Below are 22,141 nucleotides of genomic sequence, written 5' to 3'. Positions count from 1 at the left end.
AACTACATTAGTGTTTTGGAAGGTTTTGCTGATGCTGAGTACCTCTCTGACCCACACAAAGGTTGTTCCCAAACTGGTTATGTGTTCACCATGGGTAAGACCGCGATATCTTAGAGGTTTATAAAATAGACCCTAGTCAATACCTCTTCGAACCATGCAGAGATTATTGCTCTTCACGAAGCGGTTCTTGAATGTATATGGTTTAGATTCATAATTACGCATGTTTAAAGCAATATATTGTGGTTTGAAGTCTACCACAGATGAGCCTACCAATATTTATGAGGATAATGCTGCTTGCATCGAATAAATGAAGCAATGCTACATCAAAGGTGACAATACCAAGCACATATCGCCCAAATGCTTCTATAATCAGCAACAACAAAAGCTCTTCAAGATCAAAGTGAACCAGGTTTAATCTGAGGATAATGTGGCAGACTTGTTCACTAAGTCACTGCCTAAATCCACGTTCGAGAAACATGTTGCAAGCATTGGTTTGCAAAAGTTATCCGAACTCCCATAATCGTAGTCATCAGGGGGAGATGTAGGCATCGGGGGAAGATGTCTACATGTTTGGTTCCGAAACATGAAGGGTGTGTTATACTCCTTTTCTCCTTCGACCGAGGTTATTTTTATCCCACATGGTTTTTGTTACTCGGTAAAATTTTTGACGAGGCAACGAGAGAAGCACCACGTTTGAGCGACACGAGGGGGAGTGTTCAAGTATATCTGAATTGTGTGTCTGACCCAAACTCTAATTACTTGTCTGAGTTGTGATAGGGTTAGTCTTACAGATATTCTCGGAGACATCTTCGTAAATATCCAATCATTGTATGATTATGTTTATTTGTAAGACTCTGATTCTATGCTTGTAATCCTCTACATAAAGAGACCCTATTATCAATAAAAGACAACTATTTCTCTCCCAATTTTGATTCCCTAAATAATTTTATAATTGTCATAATTACTTCTGTGATTTAATTTATTCTCAAAGTTTTTTAATATTTTAGAGTCAAATATGTCAAATTTTTTGGTTTTGATTAATAAAACTTCTTCTCTTACTAATATTATAGATAGATTCACACTGGTGGGTGTGTTTTTTTCTCTAATTAAGTGTTATTTAAAATGTTTATGATAATTCAAAATTTGGTGAAAATTTGCGAATCATTTTTTTTTTGTGTGTTCTAAATGTACCTAGCAAGTTATTTAATGAACCTAGCAAATTATTTATATTTAAATATTATTTTTAGAAATCTACATAAATCCAACAAGTTTCCCAAAACACCCTCCATCTTTAACAAACCCAGCAAACAATCTCATGATTTCCAGCATCCTTCATTAATAGTACTCCTCGGGACAGGAAAAAAGAAAAATTGTTTAGGGTTACCTATTCCCTCTAGTCAATTGGTGTTATTGGTATTGTTTTAAAATTGTATGATCTTGTTCAACAAGGATAGAGAATTTGAATTCTAATCTCTTGAAATGAAGAAGATTTTTCAGAATATATATATGTGTGTGTGTGTGTGTGTGTACAGATTTTATCCAGAGCGGAGCTCCGCTTTGAAATTAACGTGTGAAGTTAGAGTTTTGGGTCACTTTTCGGTCGCATATCCACATCTCGACCGTTCAGTTGCTAGGTACTAGTGTATAGATCATCTCTGCAAATTTTCAGCCAAATTGATGATCGTTAAGGTATCTAACTCGCTTAAACCAATGGACGGACTAAATCTGTCAACCTGAACCGTACTAGCTTTAAGACAGTTATCAATGCCTTAACAATCATTATTTTGGCTGAAAATTTGCAGAGATGATCTATACACTAGTACCTAAAAACTGAACGATCGAGATGGGGATGTGCGACCGAAAAGTGACCCAAAACTTGAACTTCACAAGTTAATTTCAAAGCGAAGCTCCGCTCTGTATAGGATCTGATATATATATATATATATATATATATATATATATATAGGGCCCTTCCACTAAGGGATCTCTTTTTTGGTCTTTTATAGGGATAGAGCATTAAACCAACTTTTCGATCACATTTTGGCATCTCAACCGTTCAGTTTTTAGGTCCTAATTTGTAGATCATTTCTGCAAATTTTCAGCCAAATCAGTGATCTTTAAGGTATCAATCTAGAATAAATCAATGAACGAACCAAATCTGTCAAACTTGAACCGTTTATACTTATAATCTTAAGTCGCCGTTTTGAATGCCTTAACGATAATCAATTTGGCTAAAAATTTGCAGAGGTGATCTACACATTTGGACCTAAAATCTGAACGGTTAAGATGTTAAAATATGATCGAAAAGTTTGTCTAATGCCCTATCTCTAGAAAAGACAAAAAAAGTGGTCCCTCACTAGAAGGATATATATATATATATATATATATATAGACTTAGGTTAAGAATTTGATGGAGCTCATGGATAATCATGATATACCCATAGAACTAGAACTAGCAGATGCCTTTTGGCTGCTGTAGTGGTTGGATCTGGGTCTCTATCCCATATATCATCACGAGTCCCTACTCCTCCTTTTCTTCTCTAACAACCATAATCTCATCTTTCCTCTCGTGCGATTTGTTCATATATATTCATTTTGTTGGGTACATAAACATCAAATTTGAGAAGATGAACAAATCACAAGGAATATTTTGGGAATTTACACAGCCGCAATCTCATTTAGACAATAGGGGATATTTAGTTTTCTAAATTAATGTACTCTCATTGTGATTTGTTCATATGCATTTAGTCGTAATCACATCTTTCCTCTCATAGCGATTTGAGGAAGAATTGGTGGATCAAATCTTAGGTATGACATTGGTGGAAGCTGACGTTGATTGGAGAGGTCGGGATTTGTTTTCTTGATTTTGGGAACAAATCGCATGAGCATCAGTTTACTTGGATGGGTATTGTGGGAATATTTGCTGGGTTTTATAAATATTTTAAATATAAATAAATAGGTGGTTATACATAGAAATTTACTGGCTACATTTAAAAACATTTTTTTTTTCTTTCAATTACAATATCTTTGACCTCTCCCCCAACGCCCACTTGGAATAATCCCTTCTTCTACTGTGAAGTGTGAACTCAAGGACCCAAACGTTCCTCCTTACCGTCTTTCATTATAGTTTGACATGGAAATCGAGAAACGAGCGGATGATCCAGGTGAGTAAGACTTTGATTTTCCATTTCTCAGCATGGGCGTCAATTCAATTCAATTCAAACTCTCAGGTAGCAAAGCCATGGAGGACAAATACAATGTTGAAGCCACTGAAAATCAAGCCAATGAAGCGCTGGTAACTCTGCCTGCCTTGTTTCGGTTTCTTTGTTTTAGATTAGAGGTATTGAATCTAAAGCTCTCTATATATATGTGTGTTTCGAAACAGCGTTTGCCTATTACAGAGGCAGCACCCATATATGAGCAGATTCTGACTGTGTTTCCCACTGCAGTGAGTGCCTTGTAACCTTCTATATCTGCCTTGAAAGAATTCTTTTCTCATTTTCAATTTTATTGTATGAGGAATTGGTTTAGGCCCCTAATAGTTTATTTAATTACATACAATTCCTTGCCTTGTGATGTTGAATGGAAATTCAAGCGCTCAATTGTTATACGGGATGTTAGGTTTATTAGTAACTCTAGAGACTAAGGTGTGGATGTTTTAAATTTGGAATTGGTGACATCCAAATTAAGCTCTTTTTTGCTCAAGATTTCGTTGGTGAGCATCCCGAGTCATTTCTCGAATCCCAAGTTTAGGCTCATTTTGCAGTTGAGTGTACCAGGTAGAGGGAAGAAAGTTAAACCCTTTGGGTTTGCAGGTAGAAGGATTTTCTATCGGGTCTGCAATTGTGGTGTTGCATTATTCTCTATTATCCTTATTGGAATTGGAAAGCTGCAGTGAGTTGAAGTGGGGTTAAATTGGAAGTCTGTGCTCCCTTAATAGTAATGTATCCCTTAGCCTTACGGCCTTACCAATATGAGTTTAGTAGAAATGGTCAGGCCCATGGTTTGCTCCAATGAATCTAGGCTTTGAACCCCCTCTCGGTACTTACCTAGCTATTTTCTAAAGTTTGCTGCCCTCTAAAGATTGTAGAGTTTGGCAGGAGGCCCAGTTTTGAGCCCAGGTCTGCAAAAAGTGGATTTGGAGGATTTCTGGGTATAGAAGAAAAAAAGTATCCCTTAGCCTTACAAGAGTATTTGCTGTTGTTATTTGAGATTGGACTTCATGGTGGGCGTGGTTGAGCTTTCTGTAAGAGTTAGTTTTTGTTCTGCACCTGGGGATATCAGTTACTGTAGAGTTTAGGCATTTTGCTATTAAACCATATTGAGATTGGAGAGCTGCAGTTAAAAAGTGCTGTTCAATTGGGAGTCTATGTTCCCTTAGCCTTAGAAGAGATTTTGCTGTTGTTCTTTAAAAGACTTCGGCCCACTCTTGGAAAGCTGCAGTTTCTACTTTAAAATATTAGTAAAAAGGAAAAGGGGAAAAAGGAAAAACGATACTTCATTGAAAAACACTGTAAAAGAAATCACTTGAAAAGCTCTGCAAAAATGTATAGAAATCTAAATAAGCTGCAACCGCTTTTAACTTATGTACTTAATTTTTGTTAAATAATAGTGTAATACATCAGATGCACATAACTTATGTACTTATCTTTAGCATTTAAAGGAGTACTGGACACTGATGCACATAACTGTGCCAGTTTTCCATGTTTGGATGAATACTGTTTATATTGAGTTGATTATGGTTATTCTCTTCTCGCCAGGCAAAATATTGGAAGCAATATGTGGAGGCACAGATTGCTGTCAATAATGATGATGCTACAAAACAGATATTTAGCCGGTGTTTGTTGATTTGTCTTCAAGTTCCACTCTGGTATATTCTGTTCTACAGCCAAAATGCTGTCAGCAAAATCTTACATTTCTATGATATTGGAGTTGGTATAATCTAATAACTTAATGATGTATTGGAAATCTTTTCTTGGTTTTGTTTTGTCGTTGCAAGTGCATTTTGTGATGTCATATGGTTTTGGTTCTCTTCAAGTTGTAGGGACTTGAATAAAGTTTTTTTCATAGTTGTCTAGTCATTACAATGGTGGCACAAATTACTTCTAGAATTAGTGACTGTTTATCCTAAAATTGACCATCTTTATCTTGACTTGTCTTTATGAACAAATAAGGGAATCACTTAAAATTCAGGGTAATATTCGTAGGTATTGTGACTCAGCATATTGTTAAGTTCAGACCTTCCTGCAAAATATTTAAATACTCAAACTACGAATTGATTTAACTGTAAATTTCCCTGGTTGTAACCATCAGCATGGTGCTCTCTCATCTAAATGAATGGTAGAGTGATAAGACTCACCCTTATATGAATCAAGCCCATTTACAGCCGCATAATTCTCTCTGTGGTCCTGCATTACACGTGTATAAAATGCCAGCTGTATTTGGCTAGTCTGCATTTCCTTTGCTTTCTTTTCTGCTATTTAGCTTTGGTTGTAACTCTTTTCTCACCATCAGTGAAATATGCATCAGTTTTAAGCTTTTCCTTTTCCTGCATTCTGTTTACTCTATTGTAGAGTTAGATAGTCAAATGGGTATAATATACCTTTTAATGAGTAAATAGTTTACTTTCTGAGTATAGAATTTATAAGACAGAAAATCAGTGCATAATCACCTTGCTGACTTGCTCAAATTTCATTGCTTAGACCAATAAAGAATCATGTCCAGTGCATTTGAACCCATAAGAGCTCTCTCTAGTACTTCTGATGCTTAGAATTTTACATGTGTAGGTCTGTGGTACATTTATGGTGGTTATTCTTTTTTGTGAAGTTTAGATGTTTAATTGATGCATTATGTTTGGTTTATCATTTCAAGAAGTTTGATTCATTTCCACAGTTTAAAGCGATTATCTGTAATTTCGTGCTTTGGTGATAATTTTCACGGATATAAAAGTTTTTGTAAATGTTGACCATCTATATTTTTACTAAAGGGTTCCCTTCTTTAGTGCTACAAGAGATAACAAGCTTCAACTAAAAGAACAACAATGCATTACCCCTCTGAACCATTATATGCTTTATCTTATCATAAGCAAAAGATACCTTTTTCTTTTCATTATCTTATGTGGAACTATACTTTTCATTAATCAGTGATTGAAAAGAACAGAAGTCATGACGGAATATCAAGAGCAGACTGTTTGAACATTCACATGTCCGTAATTGAAGGACCTCCATATTCCACTAAACTTCATTGCTTCATATGATTACTGAACTTTCTATTTTCTTTTTCTTTGTACAAATATGTCTTTCTCTTATTTCTGAGTTTGAAAAACGCTTGTGTTGATCTTATTGGATTTGCAGGCGATGCTACATTCGTTTCATCAGAAAGGTCAATGACAAGAAGGGGGTGGAGGGTCAAGAAGAGACTAGAAAAGCTTTTGATTTTATGCTCAGTTATGTTGGTATGTCTTTTCACTCATGTTTCTTCGCTGTGCCACTTTTTTAGTTTTAAATTATTACAGTTGTTAGAGCATAATATGTAGGTAGAGCAATAAGTTATGAAGTTGTTCTGAATTTGCTTACCTAACTATTGACTTTGTTTTCTTTTCGGTTCTTTTGTATCTGCAATGTGTTGGGAAGTAAAAGAAACCTGAATAAGACCTGTCTAAAGGATAAAGGTAACTCAAAACACAGTTGTAAGATAGTTGTTAAACTGGGTGCTTCCCATTTGATGGCATGCATTGCTGTTTGAATGGCAGATTAATATCAAAATTTCCCCTTCAAGGCCCAGGTTTCTGACTTTAGCTTCACGGTTTTGGGGCACACCTTTTTTAAACCTAAGCCTTAAAGCTACTCTACACTAGTACAAAATAAGAGCTACTATACACCTATAAGGGAATATAAAATATACATACAAATAAAAGAGAATGAAGCGCTATATGAATGGGAAGGCTTCAGCTTTCAACCACGTTGGCTGAGAATCCCCTAGTATACATTATTCATTATACGTATAAAGATGGACATGTGCAAAGTTGTACGTTGTAGGTGGATATCTTCATACATATCTTATCCCAGTGTTAGATCTTAGCTTAAGAATCAACCAGGAAACATAGCAAATTTGGAAATTGTAAGAACATTTGAGTATCTGATCTTGTCAGTGTTTGTAGGAAATACTGAGTTTGTCTATTTATGTGGTCAAAGTTGAGTGCATGGTGTCCGATTTAGTTGATTATTTGTAGGGTTGATCCTTGCATCATGGATATCCACTTCTGATTCAACCTACATATTTAGATAGGAAGGTAAGGCCTGCTGGTCAATTGACGTATGTTGATTGGCTGTCCGCCCCAGAACTGGTCTGTGTATGTATATACATATACATTATACATATGCACGTAGATATATATGTGTGAGCGCGGGCGTATATATATATATATATATATATATATATATATATATATATATATATATATATATATATACGCCCGCGCTCACACACACACACACACACACACACATATATCCGTCTGTAATTAACTGAAAGATTATGAGATGAGTGGTGCTTTTACACGTGCCTAGTTTTTATTTTTTTATATTTTTATTCTGGTTAATAAGTAATTGTCATATGTCAAAATAATTTGAAGATCGTGGCATGTTAATTAAATTTGAAATGAGTGCTTGGAACTATTTTATATTCTGAAGTTTTTACTCTTTTACTGTTTATGAATTGAACTATTTACTGCTCGTACATGCATTGTATAACACATTGATCTTCTAGTGAATAAAAGCATGTATGTAATCCTGTCAGATCAGAATTTGATGGTGCTTAATCCTTTCGCATTTGCTACCAGGAGCTGATATAGCGTCTGGGCCTGTGTGGATGGAGTACATCGCTTTTTTAAAGTCGTTACAGGTCTGTCATTTTCTTCCTGCATGTGGTTTGCTTCTACTTATGGCTCTTTAAGGGGTGAACAGTGAAATGAACAGAAGAAGGGTAATACATAGATCAGGGAGTTCTCTCAAATAGTTTTGAGTCTTTTGACCAACTTCTTAAGGTGAAATCTGGGAAAAAGCAGTAAGTTTCTAAGACTTAGGAGGTTAGTAGTAATAATTTCTCTTGTATTTTAAGGGGTTGGAGAGCAGCAGTAGTTTAGGAGGTCTTGTTGCGCTTTTCTTAGCTTCTGTGGCATCTCTGTTTTGTGGACTCCTTTGTATTCTTTTTCCCTTCATCAAAATTTGTTTCTTTTCAGGAAAAAAAAAAAAAAGCCAAAGAGTTTGGGAGACTACTGTATTTAAAAGTGGCCTAATGCTATCCCTATCCATATATATTTATCTTTTCTCAAAATATTTTTTGCTGCCCTGGCAGCAAAATCTTTCAATAGAAGTCAGAGTCTCCATGGCGGCACCATGGCCTAGAGGCCCCAGCATTGCTGGCATGGACATGGCCACAGGAAAATATAAACTAACTTGATACAGGAATAAATTTGTAATAGACAGACTTATTAAATCATGGTTAAAAGCATGGGGCAATAATAATGAATAATGATGCTCATATCTTTTCATGCTTCAGACAACTATAATTATCTGGATCTTCTGTTCGTGAAGTTTCGTTTCAATTCTTATTGTTGAATGTGGTACTTGTAGGCTGTAAGCACACAGGAAGAGTCGCAACGGATGACTGCTGTGCGGAAAGCATACCAGAGAGCCATTGTTACTCCTACGCATCACATTGAACAACTTTGGAAGGATTATGAAAATTTTGAAAATTCTGTCAGCCGCCATCTGGTAACATTTTAGTTTGGGATCGCAAATGAAATCTGAACTAGTGTAAAACATATATGGGCTATCTTTGTGTTTCTGTGGGTGTTGCAAGAAACTATTTTACAGTATTGGCAATCTAATGATATTCCATTAAGCAGGCAAAAGGACTGTTATCTGAATATCAACCAAAATTTAACAGTGCCAGGGCCGTTTATAGGGAGCGGAAGAAGTACGTTGACGAAATTGACTTGAATATGCTTGCTGTGCCACCAACTGGCTCTTACAAGGCAATTTTCTGCTTCTTGTTGTTCTCTAAGCTGTTAACCACTGGCTCACAGATGTTTTATTTTTCAGCTGGTTTCCTCTTACGCTAGCATGCTGTCAGTGTGCTTTTAGAATTTGTTCTGGTCCTTTCTTTGGCAACCAAAATTTTAAGTTGCAACTAAGTGTTCTTCTGTAGCTGCATATATTCCTAATATCTGATTTGAGATGACTGTCAACTCATGTTAGAAATTTCCTATGAGAATTTGTCTTGATTTTCCACATGTTATATCTGTAGTCTTAAAATACATGGGTTGCATGTGAACGGGTAGGATCCCTGTGTGACAGTTGTCTGTCTTGCACTAAGGAAGTCCATATATGAGAGACATGTCTTTGTTTGTTGATGAGAAGTTTCTTACTTATAATGTTCAATGGAAAACTGAAATTTTGTGTTTTGCTCTCACAGGAAGAATTGCAGTGGATGGCGTGGAAAAAGTTGCTGGGTTTTGAAAAGTAAGAATTAATGCTATACTTATTTTACCTCTTAGTGGCGCATTTTTGATTGTATCAGACATGATTGACTATTATGAAATTGGAGGATCACTTCAGTCTGGGTGTTTTCTTTTTTTCCCTCTTTCCTTTTCCCCCTTAATCTGCAATCTGCTAGTTATTTTCTTTAACTGATGGCTTATACATTTCATGCAAATTTAACCTTTATATGTAAGTTTGAGAATGTACCCATCAGTATCTTAAGAGTGAAAATGATTTGAGGACTCGTGTTCCTGCTTCCATGAAATAAAAAGTTCAGAGTTCAGAATAACTATGCGAGCAATGTTCTTGGCAGCTATCTTTGATTAATGTGTCTATTGGATCTGTTGGATGTTGCACCTTCAAATTTATGTTTCTGAATCAAAATTTGTTTCCTTGTTTAATCAATGCAAATATTTCTGTTGGCGTTGTTGTCGTCGTCGTTCTGTTGTTAATTTTGTCTTCATTTTTTCCTGTTAAGTTGTGTTTGCTTTGACATTCATTTGACAATGTTGCATAATAATTTCTCATAATTGCATTTCAGAGGGAATCCACAAAGGATAGACAATGGATCATCCAACAAGCGAATTATTTTCACATATGAGCAGGTGGATGAATATGTATACTGAATATATATACTTTTTTTTTTCTTTTTTCTTTTTCTCATTTCAATTCATAAAAGTAGTAGATACATCTACATTGCCTCTGCGTTTGTTGGATAAATAGATTGTTTGAATATTTTGAATTCTACCATTATTGAAGAATTTCTTCAGTATATCTTTGGATATGTCTTTTCCTGCATGCCTGAACTAATCCAAACTTTGTGTTTTTAATAACTATAGTTTTGCAGACACGAAGATTTAACTTTTACCCATTCTGAGCAATGCAGTAGCATTAAGATGTAACAATTTGTGCAATGTTGTTATCAATATTGAAGTTAGCTTTAGGTGTGTCATGTGTGTTGCCTTTATGCCTTTCCATTAAGTTAGGCTTTATCCTTATGTGCGTATTTATGGATTCAAATGGTATCTGGGCTTTAATTGAGTCCTCTTCTAGATCTGATGTTGGTATAGAACATGTATCGGGAGTGTGTATAGAACTGTGTACAGTTTATTTTATTGAGTTACAGAATATTGCAAGTTTCCTGAACTCCTATCTGTTGTTTGCCAGTGTCTAATGTATCTATACCATTATCCTGATATATGGTATGACTATGCGATGTGGCATGCAAAAAGTGGATCAATAGATGCTGCAATTAAAGTATTTCAGAGAGCATTGAAGGCTCTTCCTGGTAATTGTTATCTTTTCTTGTCTCTTTGCCTTTAAGATTCTTAAGTACTTCTGTTAGTCCTCACTTCTTTTTTATCTTGCTATGTTGCTTGATTGTCTTACACCACGAGTCTGGAGGTGATCTTCACCATTTTTCTATGACATGGCTTGAAGTCTCTCTGATCTCTCTCTCTCTCTCTCTCTCCAACAGACTCGGAGATGCTTAGATATGCGTATGCAGAGCTGGAAGAATCCCGTGGAGCGATTCAGGTAATATGATTACAACCTTTTCTTTTACATTATGAACTATTTGGCTTTTAATGTTCAGTTGAGTTGCTTTGAAGCGGGATATTCTGCTGTTGCCTTTTCTTTTAACTGTTCTGCCTTTTGCAGCCTACGAAAAAAATATATGAGAACCTTTTGGGAGACGGTGTTAACACAACAGCCCTTGCTCATATACAGGTACTTATTTTCTTTTGGTTTTTCGAATCTTTAGTACTTTATTCTTTCTATGCTATCTCTATTCCAAGTTCCGGTGGGAGTGGCAAAGAGATTAGAATCTCTTCTGAAATTTTTTTTCTGGGATGGAGTCGGAGAGGGTAAGAAGAACCATCTAGTTCATTGGGAGATAGTGTCGAAAAGCAAAGAAAGAGGAGGGCTGGGAATCGGGAATCTACTAGCAAAAAATAAGTCTTTCCTAGGGAAATGGCTTTGGAGATTTCCTTTGGAGAGAGAGTCCTTATGGCATGCTGTAATAAGGAGCAAATATGGATATGATGTGAATGGGTGGGACACAGCCAAGTTTGGGTGGATCAAGTAGAAGTCCTTGGAAGGATATTTCAGCAGGAATAAGCCAATATTCTCTCTGTCATAAACTAATTGTGGGCAATGGCAAAAGAGTGAGGTTCTGGGAAGACTCTTGGCTAGAGGATCAACCCTTAAAATTCTACTTTCCAAGGTTGTTTAGACTAGCAAGACACACCAACTATTCAGTGGAAAGGTTAGCTATCCCTCTCAATTTTCCGATGAGCTGGGACTTTGGGTTCAGAAGAAACTTAAATGATCAAGAGATTGAGGAGTTTGCCTCGCTGATGGTTAAGCTAGAAAATGTCCGATTAGTGGAGTCCAAACCAGATGAAAGGAGGTGGAAGCTTGAGCCTAATGGGAAATTCTCTTGCAAATCTTTCCATAGCTTCTTAATTAGTGGTCGATCAGATCCAATTTTTGCTCCTGCAAAGTTTATTTGGAAGGTCACGGTCCCTACTAAGGTGAAGATTTTGGGATGGCTTGTGGTACTGGGGAAGACGAATACATGTGATGTTCTTCAAAGGAGAAGACCGGGAAGTTGTTTTTCTCCTCACTGGTGCATTTTATGCAAAGCTCAAGGGGGAAGTGCTGATCATGTCTTCGTGCATTGTGAAGTGGCTAATTTCTTATGGAAAAAATTATTTAGGGAGGCAAGAGTGGACTGGACAACTCCATTAGAGAGAAATGACTTGCTAAGAGAAAACCCGATAGCGTTTGGTAAAGGTAAAAAGGCCAGAACCCTTTGGGGTTGTGGGGTGCTAGCTGTAGTTTGGGTGGTCTGGAGGAAAGAAATAAAAGATTATTTGAAAACTTTGGAGGGGTGGAGAAGGAAGACCTGTGGGAGAGAGTCAAGTTCTGGGCATCCTTATGGGTTTCTATTTCTAAGGAATTCAAGGATTATAATCTTTCTTCCATTATACTTAACTGGCAAGCAGCTGTAGTATAAGCCCCTAAGCCTTGATTACTATTATTAGACGAGATGCTAGGCCTATAGCCCTAGCTGCCCTCTTTAGATCATTAAAGCGGACTCCTTGTCCGCCTCCCGGTATCTCGATTTTTGCTTTTTTAATAAAAAGCTGTTTCTTCTCAAAAAAAAGATAGTCCAGCTCCTTAGCTCTACCTCACTAACATGAAAAGAAAATATTACAGCGAATATCTATTCTACCAAACATTCATTTGATTGATAATAGATACTTGTTAGATGTATTCTGCATCTTATAATCAAAGTTTGTCCCATTCTGAAAGAATCTCATGTTTGTATATTTTACTGCAGTTTATTCGCTTTTTAAGGAGAACTGAAGGAGTTGAAGCAGCTCGCAAGTACTTTTTAGATGCACGCAAATCCCCAAACTGCACATATCATGTTTATGTTGCTTATGCAATGGTGGCCTTATGTCTTGACAAGGATCCCAAGGTTTTTTCATGATTATCTTAAAACTCAATGCTGAAATTGCTCTATAGTACTTATCGGTGCTTGGATTATATGATCTATAAAAATTCCTCACTGATTTGAAAGAAGGCCACTATGGGTGTCACTGATTGACGTCTGATGTAAAGTGTGAGACTTGATAGAACTATCTCGATGGCTGGAGGGCTATTGCCCTGCCCAGCACACTAGAAATTTATTTTCCCAATTATTTTCGCACCCACAGCTCACAGTTCACGTTTCAATAGAAATTCCTCTATGTATGTTTGAAACTCACATGTCAAAATGTCTGGAACCGAGTTCTATCCCTGATATTAAACAAAACTGCATACGCATGCAGGTAAGAGGTGGGTAAATGGATTACAAAGTTTAAAATGATAAATGTGTTCCTTTGGGGTTGTGGGGTGCTAGCTGTAGTTTGGGTGGTTTGGATGGAAAGAAATAAAAGATTATTTGAAACCTTATGGTGGGGTGGAGAGCGGAGACCTGTAGGAGAGAGTCAAGTTCTGGGCATCCTTATGGGCTTCTATTTCTAAAGAATTTAAGGATTATAATCTTTCTTCCATTATTATTAACTGTCAAGAAGCTGTAGAATAGGCCTCTAAGTTTTGTCCGCCTCCTTGTATATCGCTTTTTGTTTATTCAATAAAAACCTGTTTCTTTTCCAAAAAAAAAGAAAAGAAAAGTGTTCTTTTGTTCGGCCCTTTTCCCTCAGAAATTAACCTTGATCAGCCACTTACTCACTTTTCATATTCTTATGTTCTGTTAAGGAAAAATATTAAAGCCATAAAGCCATCTCATTACTTTTTTCTTTCATTAATGCAGATGGCACACAATGTTTTTGAAGCTGGGCTGAAACAGTTTATGCACGAGCCTGTATACATTCTTGAGTGAGTCAATGTTCTTGTTTAGAGGTCATGAATACTATATTGGTTTGGTGATGTTATTGCAAGTGAAATGCTGTAAGATGATCCTCTAGGACATATCTACGAGTAGCAATTCTCCCAGGCTTTCCTATAAAGAATTGAAGGGCTCTTGTTTGTTACGGATCCAACCATTATGTCTTCCATCCTGTTACCATAATAATTTTCTTCCCCCATTGGTCATTACCAAATATTAATTATGGCAGACGCCTTTTATTTTATAATTTTTTTTATAAGAAACAGCATATTTTGGAGAAATCTGATATGTTCTCCTATGATTGCATGCCTTCCAAGGTTCAAGATTGTCCACATGATAGGAACTCCATAGGTCTAACACGGAACCTTATCCATGCTTGTGGGATATGGCCCCACTGTTTGCGTTGTGAAACAGCCTTCTGATAGTTTATTCCAATTAAAGCTGCAGAGTATATGAACTGGTTATATGGAGAACCTTTTGTCTGTGCTATGGTATATTATATAACTTCTGTTATGAATGGTAGCAACAAGAATTTATTTCACTTTATGACTTATATTTAGTAAAACATAAAAGAATTCGAGAGAAATGATATTTATGCTCTTCTTTATGTATTCTTATTGGCTTAATACCAATTTGTCTTGTTGAAATATCTATTGTTGTGTTCTTATCGGTTTTCATGTCCTTAATGTTGCAGATATGCAGATTTTTTAACTCGCTTGAATGATGATAGAAATATTCGGGCCCTGTTTGAAAGGGCATTAAGCTCACTACCACCAGAAAAATCTGTTGAGGTAGACACATACTTAATAGATATAAAATCTTACATCAAGAAAGCCTTGCATCATAATATTTTGAGCTTCTCCATTTTTGATTTGATGCATGCTTTAACTTTAACATGGTATCAGCGGGAAATTCTAGTTTGTGTCAGACCCAATTTTGCCACACATGCTCCACTTTGCCCATTACTACATGTTTAGCTCAGTCTGGCACACACAACAGGACATGTTGAGCATATACCAGATTACCATCCCACTTGGGGAATTTCCACTTTATATAGAATCCTGGAGCTCTCCACTCATTGCCATTTCATTTTACCTATTGTATTAAATGAGTGTACATGTTTCTTGTGCAATTGTGTGTATTCTCCGTCTACTATGTGGTGGCTGATTTGTATTCCCTATATTACTAAACATCGTTTACAGAACAGAGTCCAATTTATGTTTAGAAGTATAGTACGTTGTATTTCAAGTTTCTCTTGTATTTGGCCTAGGAGAAATTGTAGACATGTCGAATGTTAGTAGCTGTGGTGATGGTGTTCATGACTTGATGATAAATTGTTTAGAAGGTTGTTTACTCCTTTCACCTCACTGGTGTATGTTATGCAAATAGAAGGGAGAGAATGCAAATAATATCTTTTCTGCATCGTGAGATGGCCTCCTATCTTTGGCAGAAATTATATAGGGAGGCTGGGGTGACTCAGGAATCTCCAGCACATAATTCTTCTCTGTTTGTTCATAACCGTTCTGGATTTGGGAAAGAGAAGAAAGCCAAAGTGCTGTGGGTTTTGGTGTCCTTGCAGTTTTCTGGGTGTTGTGGATGGAGAGAAATAGAAGAATTTTTGAAGTCTATGTAGGGGTAGGGGTTGAGGTTCATTAGGAGAGAGTAAGATTTTGGCTGCTCTTTGGGCTTAGGCTTCTCAGGCTTTTAAAGATTATAGTTTTACTAGTGTTTTAAGGGATTAGAGTGCAGCAGATTCTTTTTGTTTCTATTTTGGGAGTTTGCGAGGTGTCTTTGGATTATGTTGCTTTCCTGTTGAGTTTTGCTGCGTCTATGTTTTGTTGACCCCTTGTCCACTGTTTGTATTCTTCTTCTTTTTAGTTATTTTTTTATATTATTATTTTTTTAAAAGGTTGTTCAAACATAGTCTTATTCTTGTTTTCCATCTCAATGTTTTCGTGTTCTGTTTACATTCTTTTCCGAGAGAATATTACAAATGGTCACGTAACCTTTACATGTTTGACACTTTGGTCACTCACTTTTTAAATATATTATTTTAGTCACTCAACTTTAACTTTGTTTTTCACTTTAGTCACTCCGTTAAGTTTTTTCATTAGAAAGAAACTTTATTTGCCACAATATGAAGGATGTTTTCATCCAACCAATCATAAAAATTGAGAAGTATGAATTGAAATGATTGGGAGAAATGATTAAAGTGAGACAAAATACCCCTTTGGTGACTAAAGTGATTGATATAGTAATAGTTGAGTGACCAAAGTGATATATTTGAAAATTGAGTGACCAAAGTGTTGAATGAGTTAGTTGAGTGACTATTAATGAAATTCTCCCTTCTTTTCCCTATGCACATTATGTTTACTGGGGACAGGAAATCCTCCCTTCGGCGTTCTTTCATGAACTTATTTTAGTTGTCTAGAAATGGAAAAGAAATTTAAAGATATGACCGGATTAGTGCTTCTTTTGTTCTGGAGAGTTGTACAACTGACTCATTTGGTCCTCATTACTCTGAAGTTAAAGACTTATATACCTCAAAACTTGGTTGTCTTATATATGTTCTGTATGTTCTGCTACATTCTCCACTTATATCATCAACGTGTTCAACTTCCTTTATGGTTTTGCCTTCTGATGGATCTTCCTTCTCAGGTTTGGAAACAATTTGCCAAATTTGAGCAAACTTTTGGAGATCTGGCTAGCATGTTGAAGGTAATAAATAACTGAAGATTATTATTATTATTATTTTTTTTTTTTTTGGTTTCTGTGATGATATCTATTTCCATCTTAAGTTTCTTTCAGATATATTTTGCAATCTGTAAAGAAATAATTTGTAACGGGTCACTTATCGGCTCGTAGCCATCGAGCAAATTTTATTTATGTGGGGCTGGTCTAAACTGGTGAAAGCAGTGGGCTTTTCTTCTTAGCAATACTTTTACATTTTAGACACCCTAATACCTAACAATTGTGTCACACGCACCCTTAGATTTTATTACATCCCTTGGATTGTTAAACAAAGTTTTGCTATAAATTTTTACATGCTTTATGAAGTAATAGTTTTTTTTTTTTTTTTTTCTATTGTACTTTCTCAATTGAATATAAGATAACAATGAATATGTGCTGAGCACTTGAAATATGAAAATAAACAGTTAAAATTAGCACATTCTCATTTCTTGAATTTTGGGAGTTGATGTAGGAACCTCGATCGCACCCTAGTTGATACCTAATCTCTAAATAACATTATATCATTTATATGGGATCTTGTAACTCCCCAAACTTTGTTTTATGAAATATTGACATGTCTCTACAGTTGCTCTAGGAATCCCGAATGGACCTTAGTCTATACCTAATTCCTAAATAAAAATAATGGGCTACTTACTATGTCATAATCCTAAAATTTATGTTATTACATATTTACTTGTCTCTGTAAATTGATCTTTTACAAAAGGTGTTGTTGGATTATACATATGAACTTTGATCGATTTGCTGGATTTAAAATTTATATAGGTTGAGCAAAGAAAAAAAGAAGCACTTTCTACAACTGATGAAGAGGGACCTTCATCTTTGGAAAGTTCTTTACAAGAGGTTGTATCTCGATATAGTTTCATGGATCTTTGGCCCTGCTCTACGAAGGATCTGGACCATTTAGCCCGACAAGAGGTATCTTTTGTGAAATTATAGTTGCATGCATTATATAATGTGTCAATGCTTCTATTACCACATTTTCATAATTTAGTATCCATATGCTACTTACTATATATTCGAAAATTCGTGGTCTAAGTCAGACAAAGCATTATTACATGTGTAATGTTGTGATAAACTTCTAAGCATTCTTCGGTTTGTGTACTACTTCAGTAATTTAAAGAGAAAAGGAGTAGATATCATCACCCTATTTGATATTGGTACACATGTATTCAAGTATTTTGTGTTCAAGGTTGAGGGAAAAGAAAGTAATGACGTTATGCAATTTGGACCCTCCATTTTACTTGCTTATCTTTAACACTAAGTATAGCATATAATTCTGTTGTGTCTTCACACAGGAGGTCTTGTATAATTCAGCTTGTTTCTTTTACACCCAATGAATTTGTATAGCTATATGCATTCTATGTTTCTAAAACTAGGGATGTTTGGTTGAGAAAACAAGGTAAAACAAGTTTGAAATTTATAGTTAGTAAAATAACTGGGTCAACCAAACGGAACACATTTCTAAATTCTTGGGGTTTAGTTTTGAGACATGATTGATTAAACAAGTTAGGTTAGGTTTAACCAATAATTGACATAAAACACGACATGAACAGGGCCTGTTAAAATAAATTATCAACCCTATCTAAAACCTGTAGTTATAATCAAGCTTCGAAAAAATTTAAACCTTTGAGTTTAGTTTGTTGCTTTTATGTATACTTCACTCTGCTTCTTCTTTTTCAGTGGCTTGCTAAAAATATTAATAAGAAAGTGGAGAAGTCAACTATGCTAAGTGGACCTGACTTTGCAGGTAGCAATATTATGTTATTCATTAACTGATGTCTTGGTACTGCTGTCACACCAAAAAAAATTTGTTTGGTATTGTTAGCTTATTAACTTATTGCTTAGCAATTTGTGGTCTTTTTGTGCAGACAAGGGTTCTACTGGCCTGATAAGCAATTCATCTGTGTCTGCAAAAGTAGTTTATCCAGATACTAATCAAATGGTTATCTATGATCCAAGGCAAAAACCTGGTAGAGAATCCATTTTATCTGCTTAGTTACTTCTTCTTTTTCAGTTGTTTTTAGTGAGCCTGCTTAAATCTTTGCTATGGTGGTTGGGAGAAAGAATTGGCCTGGGCTGCATGTATTTAGTGGGTAACTTGCCCACAAAGAGTGTCATTATTATAATAAAGAGTTGTTTCTTTTGACAAAAAAACATTAATCATAGAGATAAATCAAAAGGGAGTGGGACTCATTATTTTGTTTGAACCTATCATTCTGACCTAGCTATAACTGCTTTATCGTGCTGTATGGCCTTATAATTTTGTCTCTCATTAAATTATTGAATGAAGTTCTTTCCTTTTATTTTTTTTTTGAAGTTTCTTTCCTTTTTATAATGACAAAAATAAATTGGGTGGGTTATCACATAATTGGAATGTCTAATTTGTAAATTCTTCATTTTTTGGTATGTATAGATGAATATCGTGTCAGTCTTTTTGTGCACTTCTGTCACTCAAATTTGATGTTAAAAAGAAGTTTTTGGATCAGCTATTGCAAATAAGGCCAAATCTATCCATAATAGTTGGAATTTTGCAGCCATGTGTGTTCTGGGTCAATTTTATTTTATTTTCTTAGTCTCAGGGTTGCGTTTGAAGCTCTCAATTTCAGTTCATTTCACCTAGTACTCATTTCATGGGTAGTATGATTATCAGGTCTGAATAGATAATAAATATGGGTTCGGAGGTATTTCAGCACTGTTTGAGTTAAAATGTCAGATGTTGAGAGGGTTGTATGAGTTGTCTTATGTAGTATACTAGTCTTACAGTTTGTCTACTGAGGTTGGAAAACTCTTGAATACAGCTTTTTTAGATGGTTTCTGCCCCTTATGGTTTTTTTTTTCCAACATGTTTCTTGTTTTCCTTTAGAAAGGGAAATTAATTTGCAGAACAGAAGATGGTTTTAGTTTCTTTACATCCCGGTAATTTCAAAGAGTTATAATTTTTTGTTGTTTCTGTTTGATGCCTTTGACATTTGAAGTATTTTTGAAAAACTTGCGGAAATTATAATACATAGGGGACCTTTGTATAAGTGATTTAATATACAACGAATCTCTGTTGAAGTCATTAGTTGTTCTGAAGAGCAGGTTCACTGTGGGTCGATGACCAGCATAAATAGTAACATTAAATGCAAACATGATGACCTCTTCAATTTCAGTATGTATTTCCAGTGCACTTATTGACATTTTCTACTGCTAATGAATCTAAATCTTTATCAATTAATTTTCTAATTTAAATGTTTTGCTGTCAAATTTTTCGGCATGATGGCCATACTTGAGCTCCAGTACTGTGGGCAATCTCAATTTAATTTGTGAAAGACAATTCAAGTCATTGCATTCACTCTTGCAATTTGAATCTATTGATATATTTTTGTTATCCTCGTGGGAAAGGGAATGATGAAATGATTGTTTATTGTGAATGTACTGTGAATCAGTTTATAGTAATTGCTAATACTTTGCTTTAACAAGTTCATAGCAATGAAAGCTTCTGGAATGTCCAAAGCTATAGAATTTTATTTTAACTGTAGGCTGATTGACATGATATATATAGTTTGGTTTTAATGCTCAATAGCTGAATTTGCCTCTTTGCTGTTTTTTTTTTTCTTTCTTTAGGGGTTGGAAATTTTCAGACCACGACAGTAGCTGGAGTTCTCGCTGCTTCTAGCACCTTGTCAAATCCTGTTGTTGCAGCAGTAGGTGGCCAAACAAGTGCCTTTGATGAAATATTAAAAGTAACACCACCTGCTTTGGTGGCCTTCTTAGCAAATTTACCGATCATTGAAGGTAAACGTCAAAATCTTTCATTCAGTTAAATGAAACTTGAGTTGCTGCATACAATTGCAAGTGTAGTATATCTTCATAACCTAGAAAAATGCTTTTAGTATGCATGATTCTGTGGTAGCTTAGTTCGTTTAGAGAGGCAGCTTTATTTAATGTTGCAGGGGGAGTTATTTTGTGAGAGATATAGTTGTTTTGGGTGTAAAAAGCTAGAGGTGGTGCTGGGTCAATGCACTATGATGGCATTCTTTTGAATTTTGCATATGGAGAGGAATAGGAGGGCTTTTGATGATGTAAAGGGAGAGGCAGTTCAGCATCTTTTTTGGAATCTTTTGCTTCCCCTGTTTCTTAAGGAGTGTTTTGTTTCCTCAATTTCGTTGGATGGGAATGCAGTTGTGATTGAATGGCCTAGTTAGGTCTTCCTAGTTGTATTCATCTTTTTGGTGTAGCAGCCCAGATGTTTCTTGGCTAGTTGTGTGTGTGTGTTTTTTTTTTCTTAGGCAAAAAATGGAACGTGCTTAGGCAACACATCCTATTTTCTAGGTCTGATTTGCTTTTACATTGAATACCTCTTTTCTCAATATTTCAATTTCACGGATTGTACATCTGAGCCTTCTCATATCAAATCAGGTCGGTGTTGGTCAATAGTCATGAAGTTTTATTGCTATATCAACCAGTTTAATCATTTATGCAGTTGTTGATTGGAAAATTTGCTCTTTGAAATTTTCAGGTCCAACCCCAGATGTGGATGTTGTGCTATCAATTTGTTTGCAAAGTGATATACCAACACCACAGCCTGCAAAGTCAGGGACTGCCCCTATGCAATTTCTGTCAGTACCAGCTCCTTCTTCTACGAGTGACCTTTCTGTTTCAAGCAAGTCTCATCCCATCCCAAGTGGGTCATCTTTCAAGCCAGCCAGGGGGAAACGAAAAAATATAGATAGTATGTGTTTCCTCTTTGTGATAATATATACTAGTTCAAAATATAATGTAAGTTGCTAGAGATGAGTGTTTGGCATTATTATTATTTTTAAAATTTTTTTTTTGTCATCTCATACATGTGCTTTTGAACGTACAAAACAGTTAGTTGGCCATTGATTAACGAAGTTCCAGCTAATCTTTCAGTTAGTGTCGTTTGGACCTTACCATCTTGGTTGCCTAGATTTAATAATGGTGCCCAAATTCTAATAGCTTGGCTGTGGATTCTTTTGGGCCTTGATATAAATTTACTAGTAGGCTCATTACCTGGACAAAGCTACCACACACCTCTGTTAATGAAATCATTATTTTGAGTATCACTTTTGATCAAGTGAAAATCAAGTTGTCCTGTTTATGCATAGATTTCCTGGCTCTTATGCGAGGAAATATTGAGAAGCTTATAAAAACGTATCTTGTTATTGACAGGGAAAGACGATGATGAAACTACAGTCCAGAGCCAGCCACTCCCAACAGATGCTTTCAGGATACGGCAGATCCAGAAGGCTAGCCGTTCTGCTTCAGCTAGCCGCACTGCTTCTCAAACAGGATCAGTTTCGTATGGAAGTGCAATTTCTGGAGATTTATCTGGTAGCACCGGCTAATTTACATATTGTTTTCCCCACTTGGTTTACTTTGATGTACACTAATGATTATTTCTTCAATAAAAGTTCCAATTTACAACTTTCTTTTCTTCTTTTTG

The 22,141-nt window shown here is 35.7% G+C and overlaps 1 protein-coding gene across 3 annotated transcripts; it reads left to right on the top strand.

Annotated features, from left to right (window-relative positions):
• Positions 1-3,007: 3,007 nt before the first annotated feature.
• Positions 3,008-22,131, top strand: LOC133743497 (cleavage stimulation factor subunit 77). Of its 3 annotated transcripts, XM_062171452.1 has the most exons (23): positions 3,008-3,164; positions 3,231-3,295; positions 3,386-3,448; positions 4,761-4,870; positions 6,354-6,454; positions 7,841-7,902; positions 8,634-8,774; positions 8,909-9,037; positions 9,478-9,524; positions 10,084-10,147; positions 10,710-10,830; positions 11,020-11,078; positions 11,202-11,270; positions 12,889-13,029; positions 13,867-13,931; positions 14,636-14,732; positions 16,600-16,659; positions 17,455-17,607; positions 18,373-18,439; positions 18,561-18,662; positions 20,299-20,469; positions 21,194-21,406; positions 21,868-22,131. In XM_062171452.1, the coding sequence occupies exons 1-23, from the start codon at positions 3,134-3,136 to the stop codon at positions 22,041-22,043; spliced, it is 2,307 nt and encodes a 768-aa protein (XP_062027436.1). In that variant the 5' UTR covers positions 3,008-3,133; the 3' UTR covers positions 22,044-22,131. The 3 variants fall into 3 exon arrangements, with proteins under 3 accessions (XP_062027436.1, XP_062027437.1, XP_062027438.1); XM_062171453.1 differs by lacking the exon at positions 3,386-3,448; XM_062171454.1 differs by lacking the exons at positions 3,008-3,164; positions 3,231-3,295; positions 3,386-3,448; positions 4,761-4,870 and having other exon boundaries at positions 6,423-6,454; positions 7,798-7,902.
• Positions 22,132-22,141: the final 10 nt, after the last annotated feature.

This window comes from Rosa rugosa, chromosome 4 (genome assembly GCF_958449725.1).
Source record: "Rosa rugosa chromosome 4, drRosRugo1.1, whole genome shotgun sequence".
NCBI lineage: Eukaryota > Viridiplantae > Streptophyta > Magnoliopsida > Rosales > Rosaceae > Rosa > Rosa rugosa.
Note: the sequence above shows the minus strand (reverse complement) of the source record. Positions and strands in the feature narration are given on the sequence as shown.

Excerpts from the sequence above, each read along its gene's own strand:
- LOC133743497 (XM_062171452.1), top strand. The coding sequence starts at position 3,134 with ATGGAAATCGAGAAACGAGCGGATGATCCAG. Across the intron at positions 11,271-12,888 it reads CAGCCCTTGCTCATATACAG|TTTATTCGCTTTTTAAGGAG; the intron begins GTACTTATTTTC and ends ATTTTACTGCAG. Across the intron at positions 13,030-13,866 it reads GTCTTGACAAGGATCCCAAG|ATGGCACACAATGTTTTTGA; the intron begins GTTTTTTCATGA and ends TCATTAATGCAG.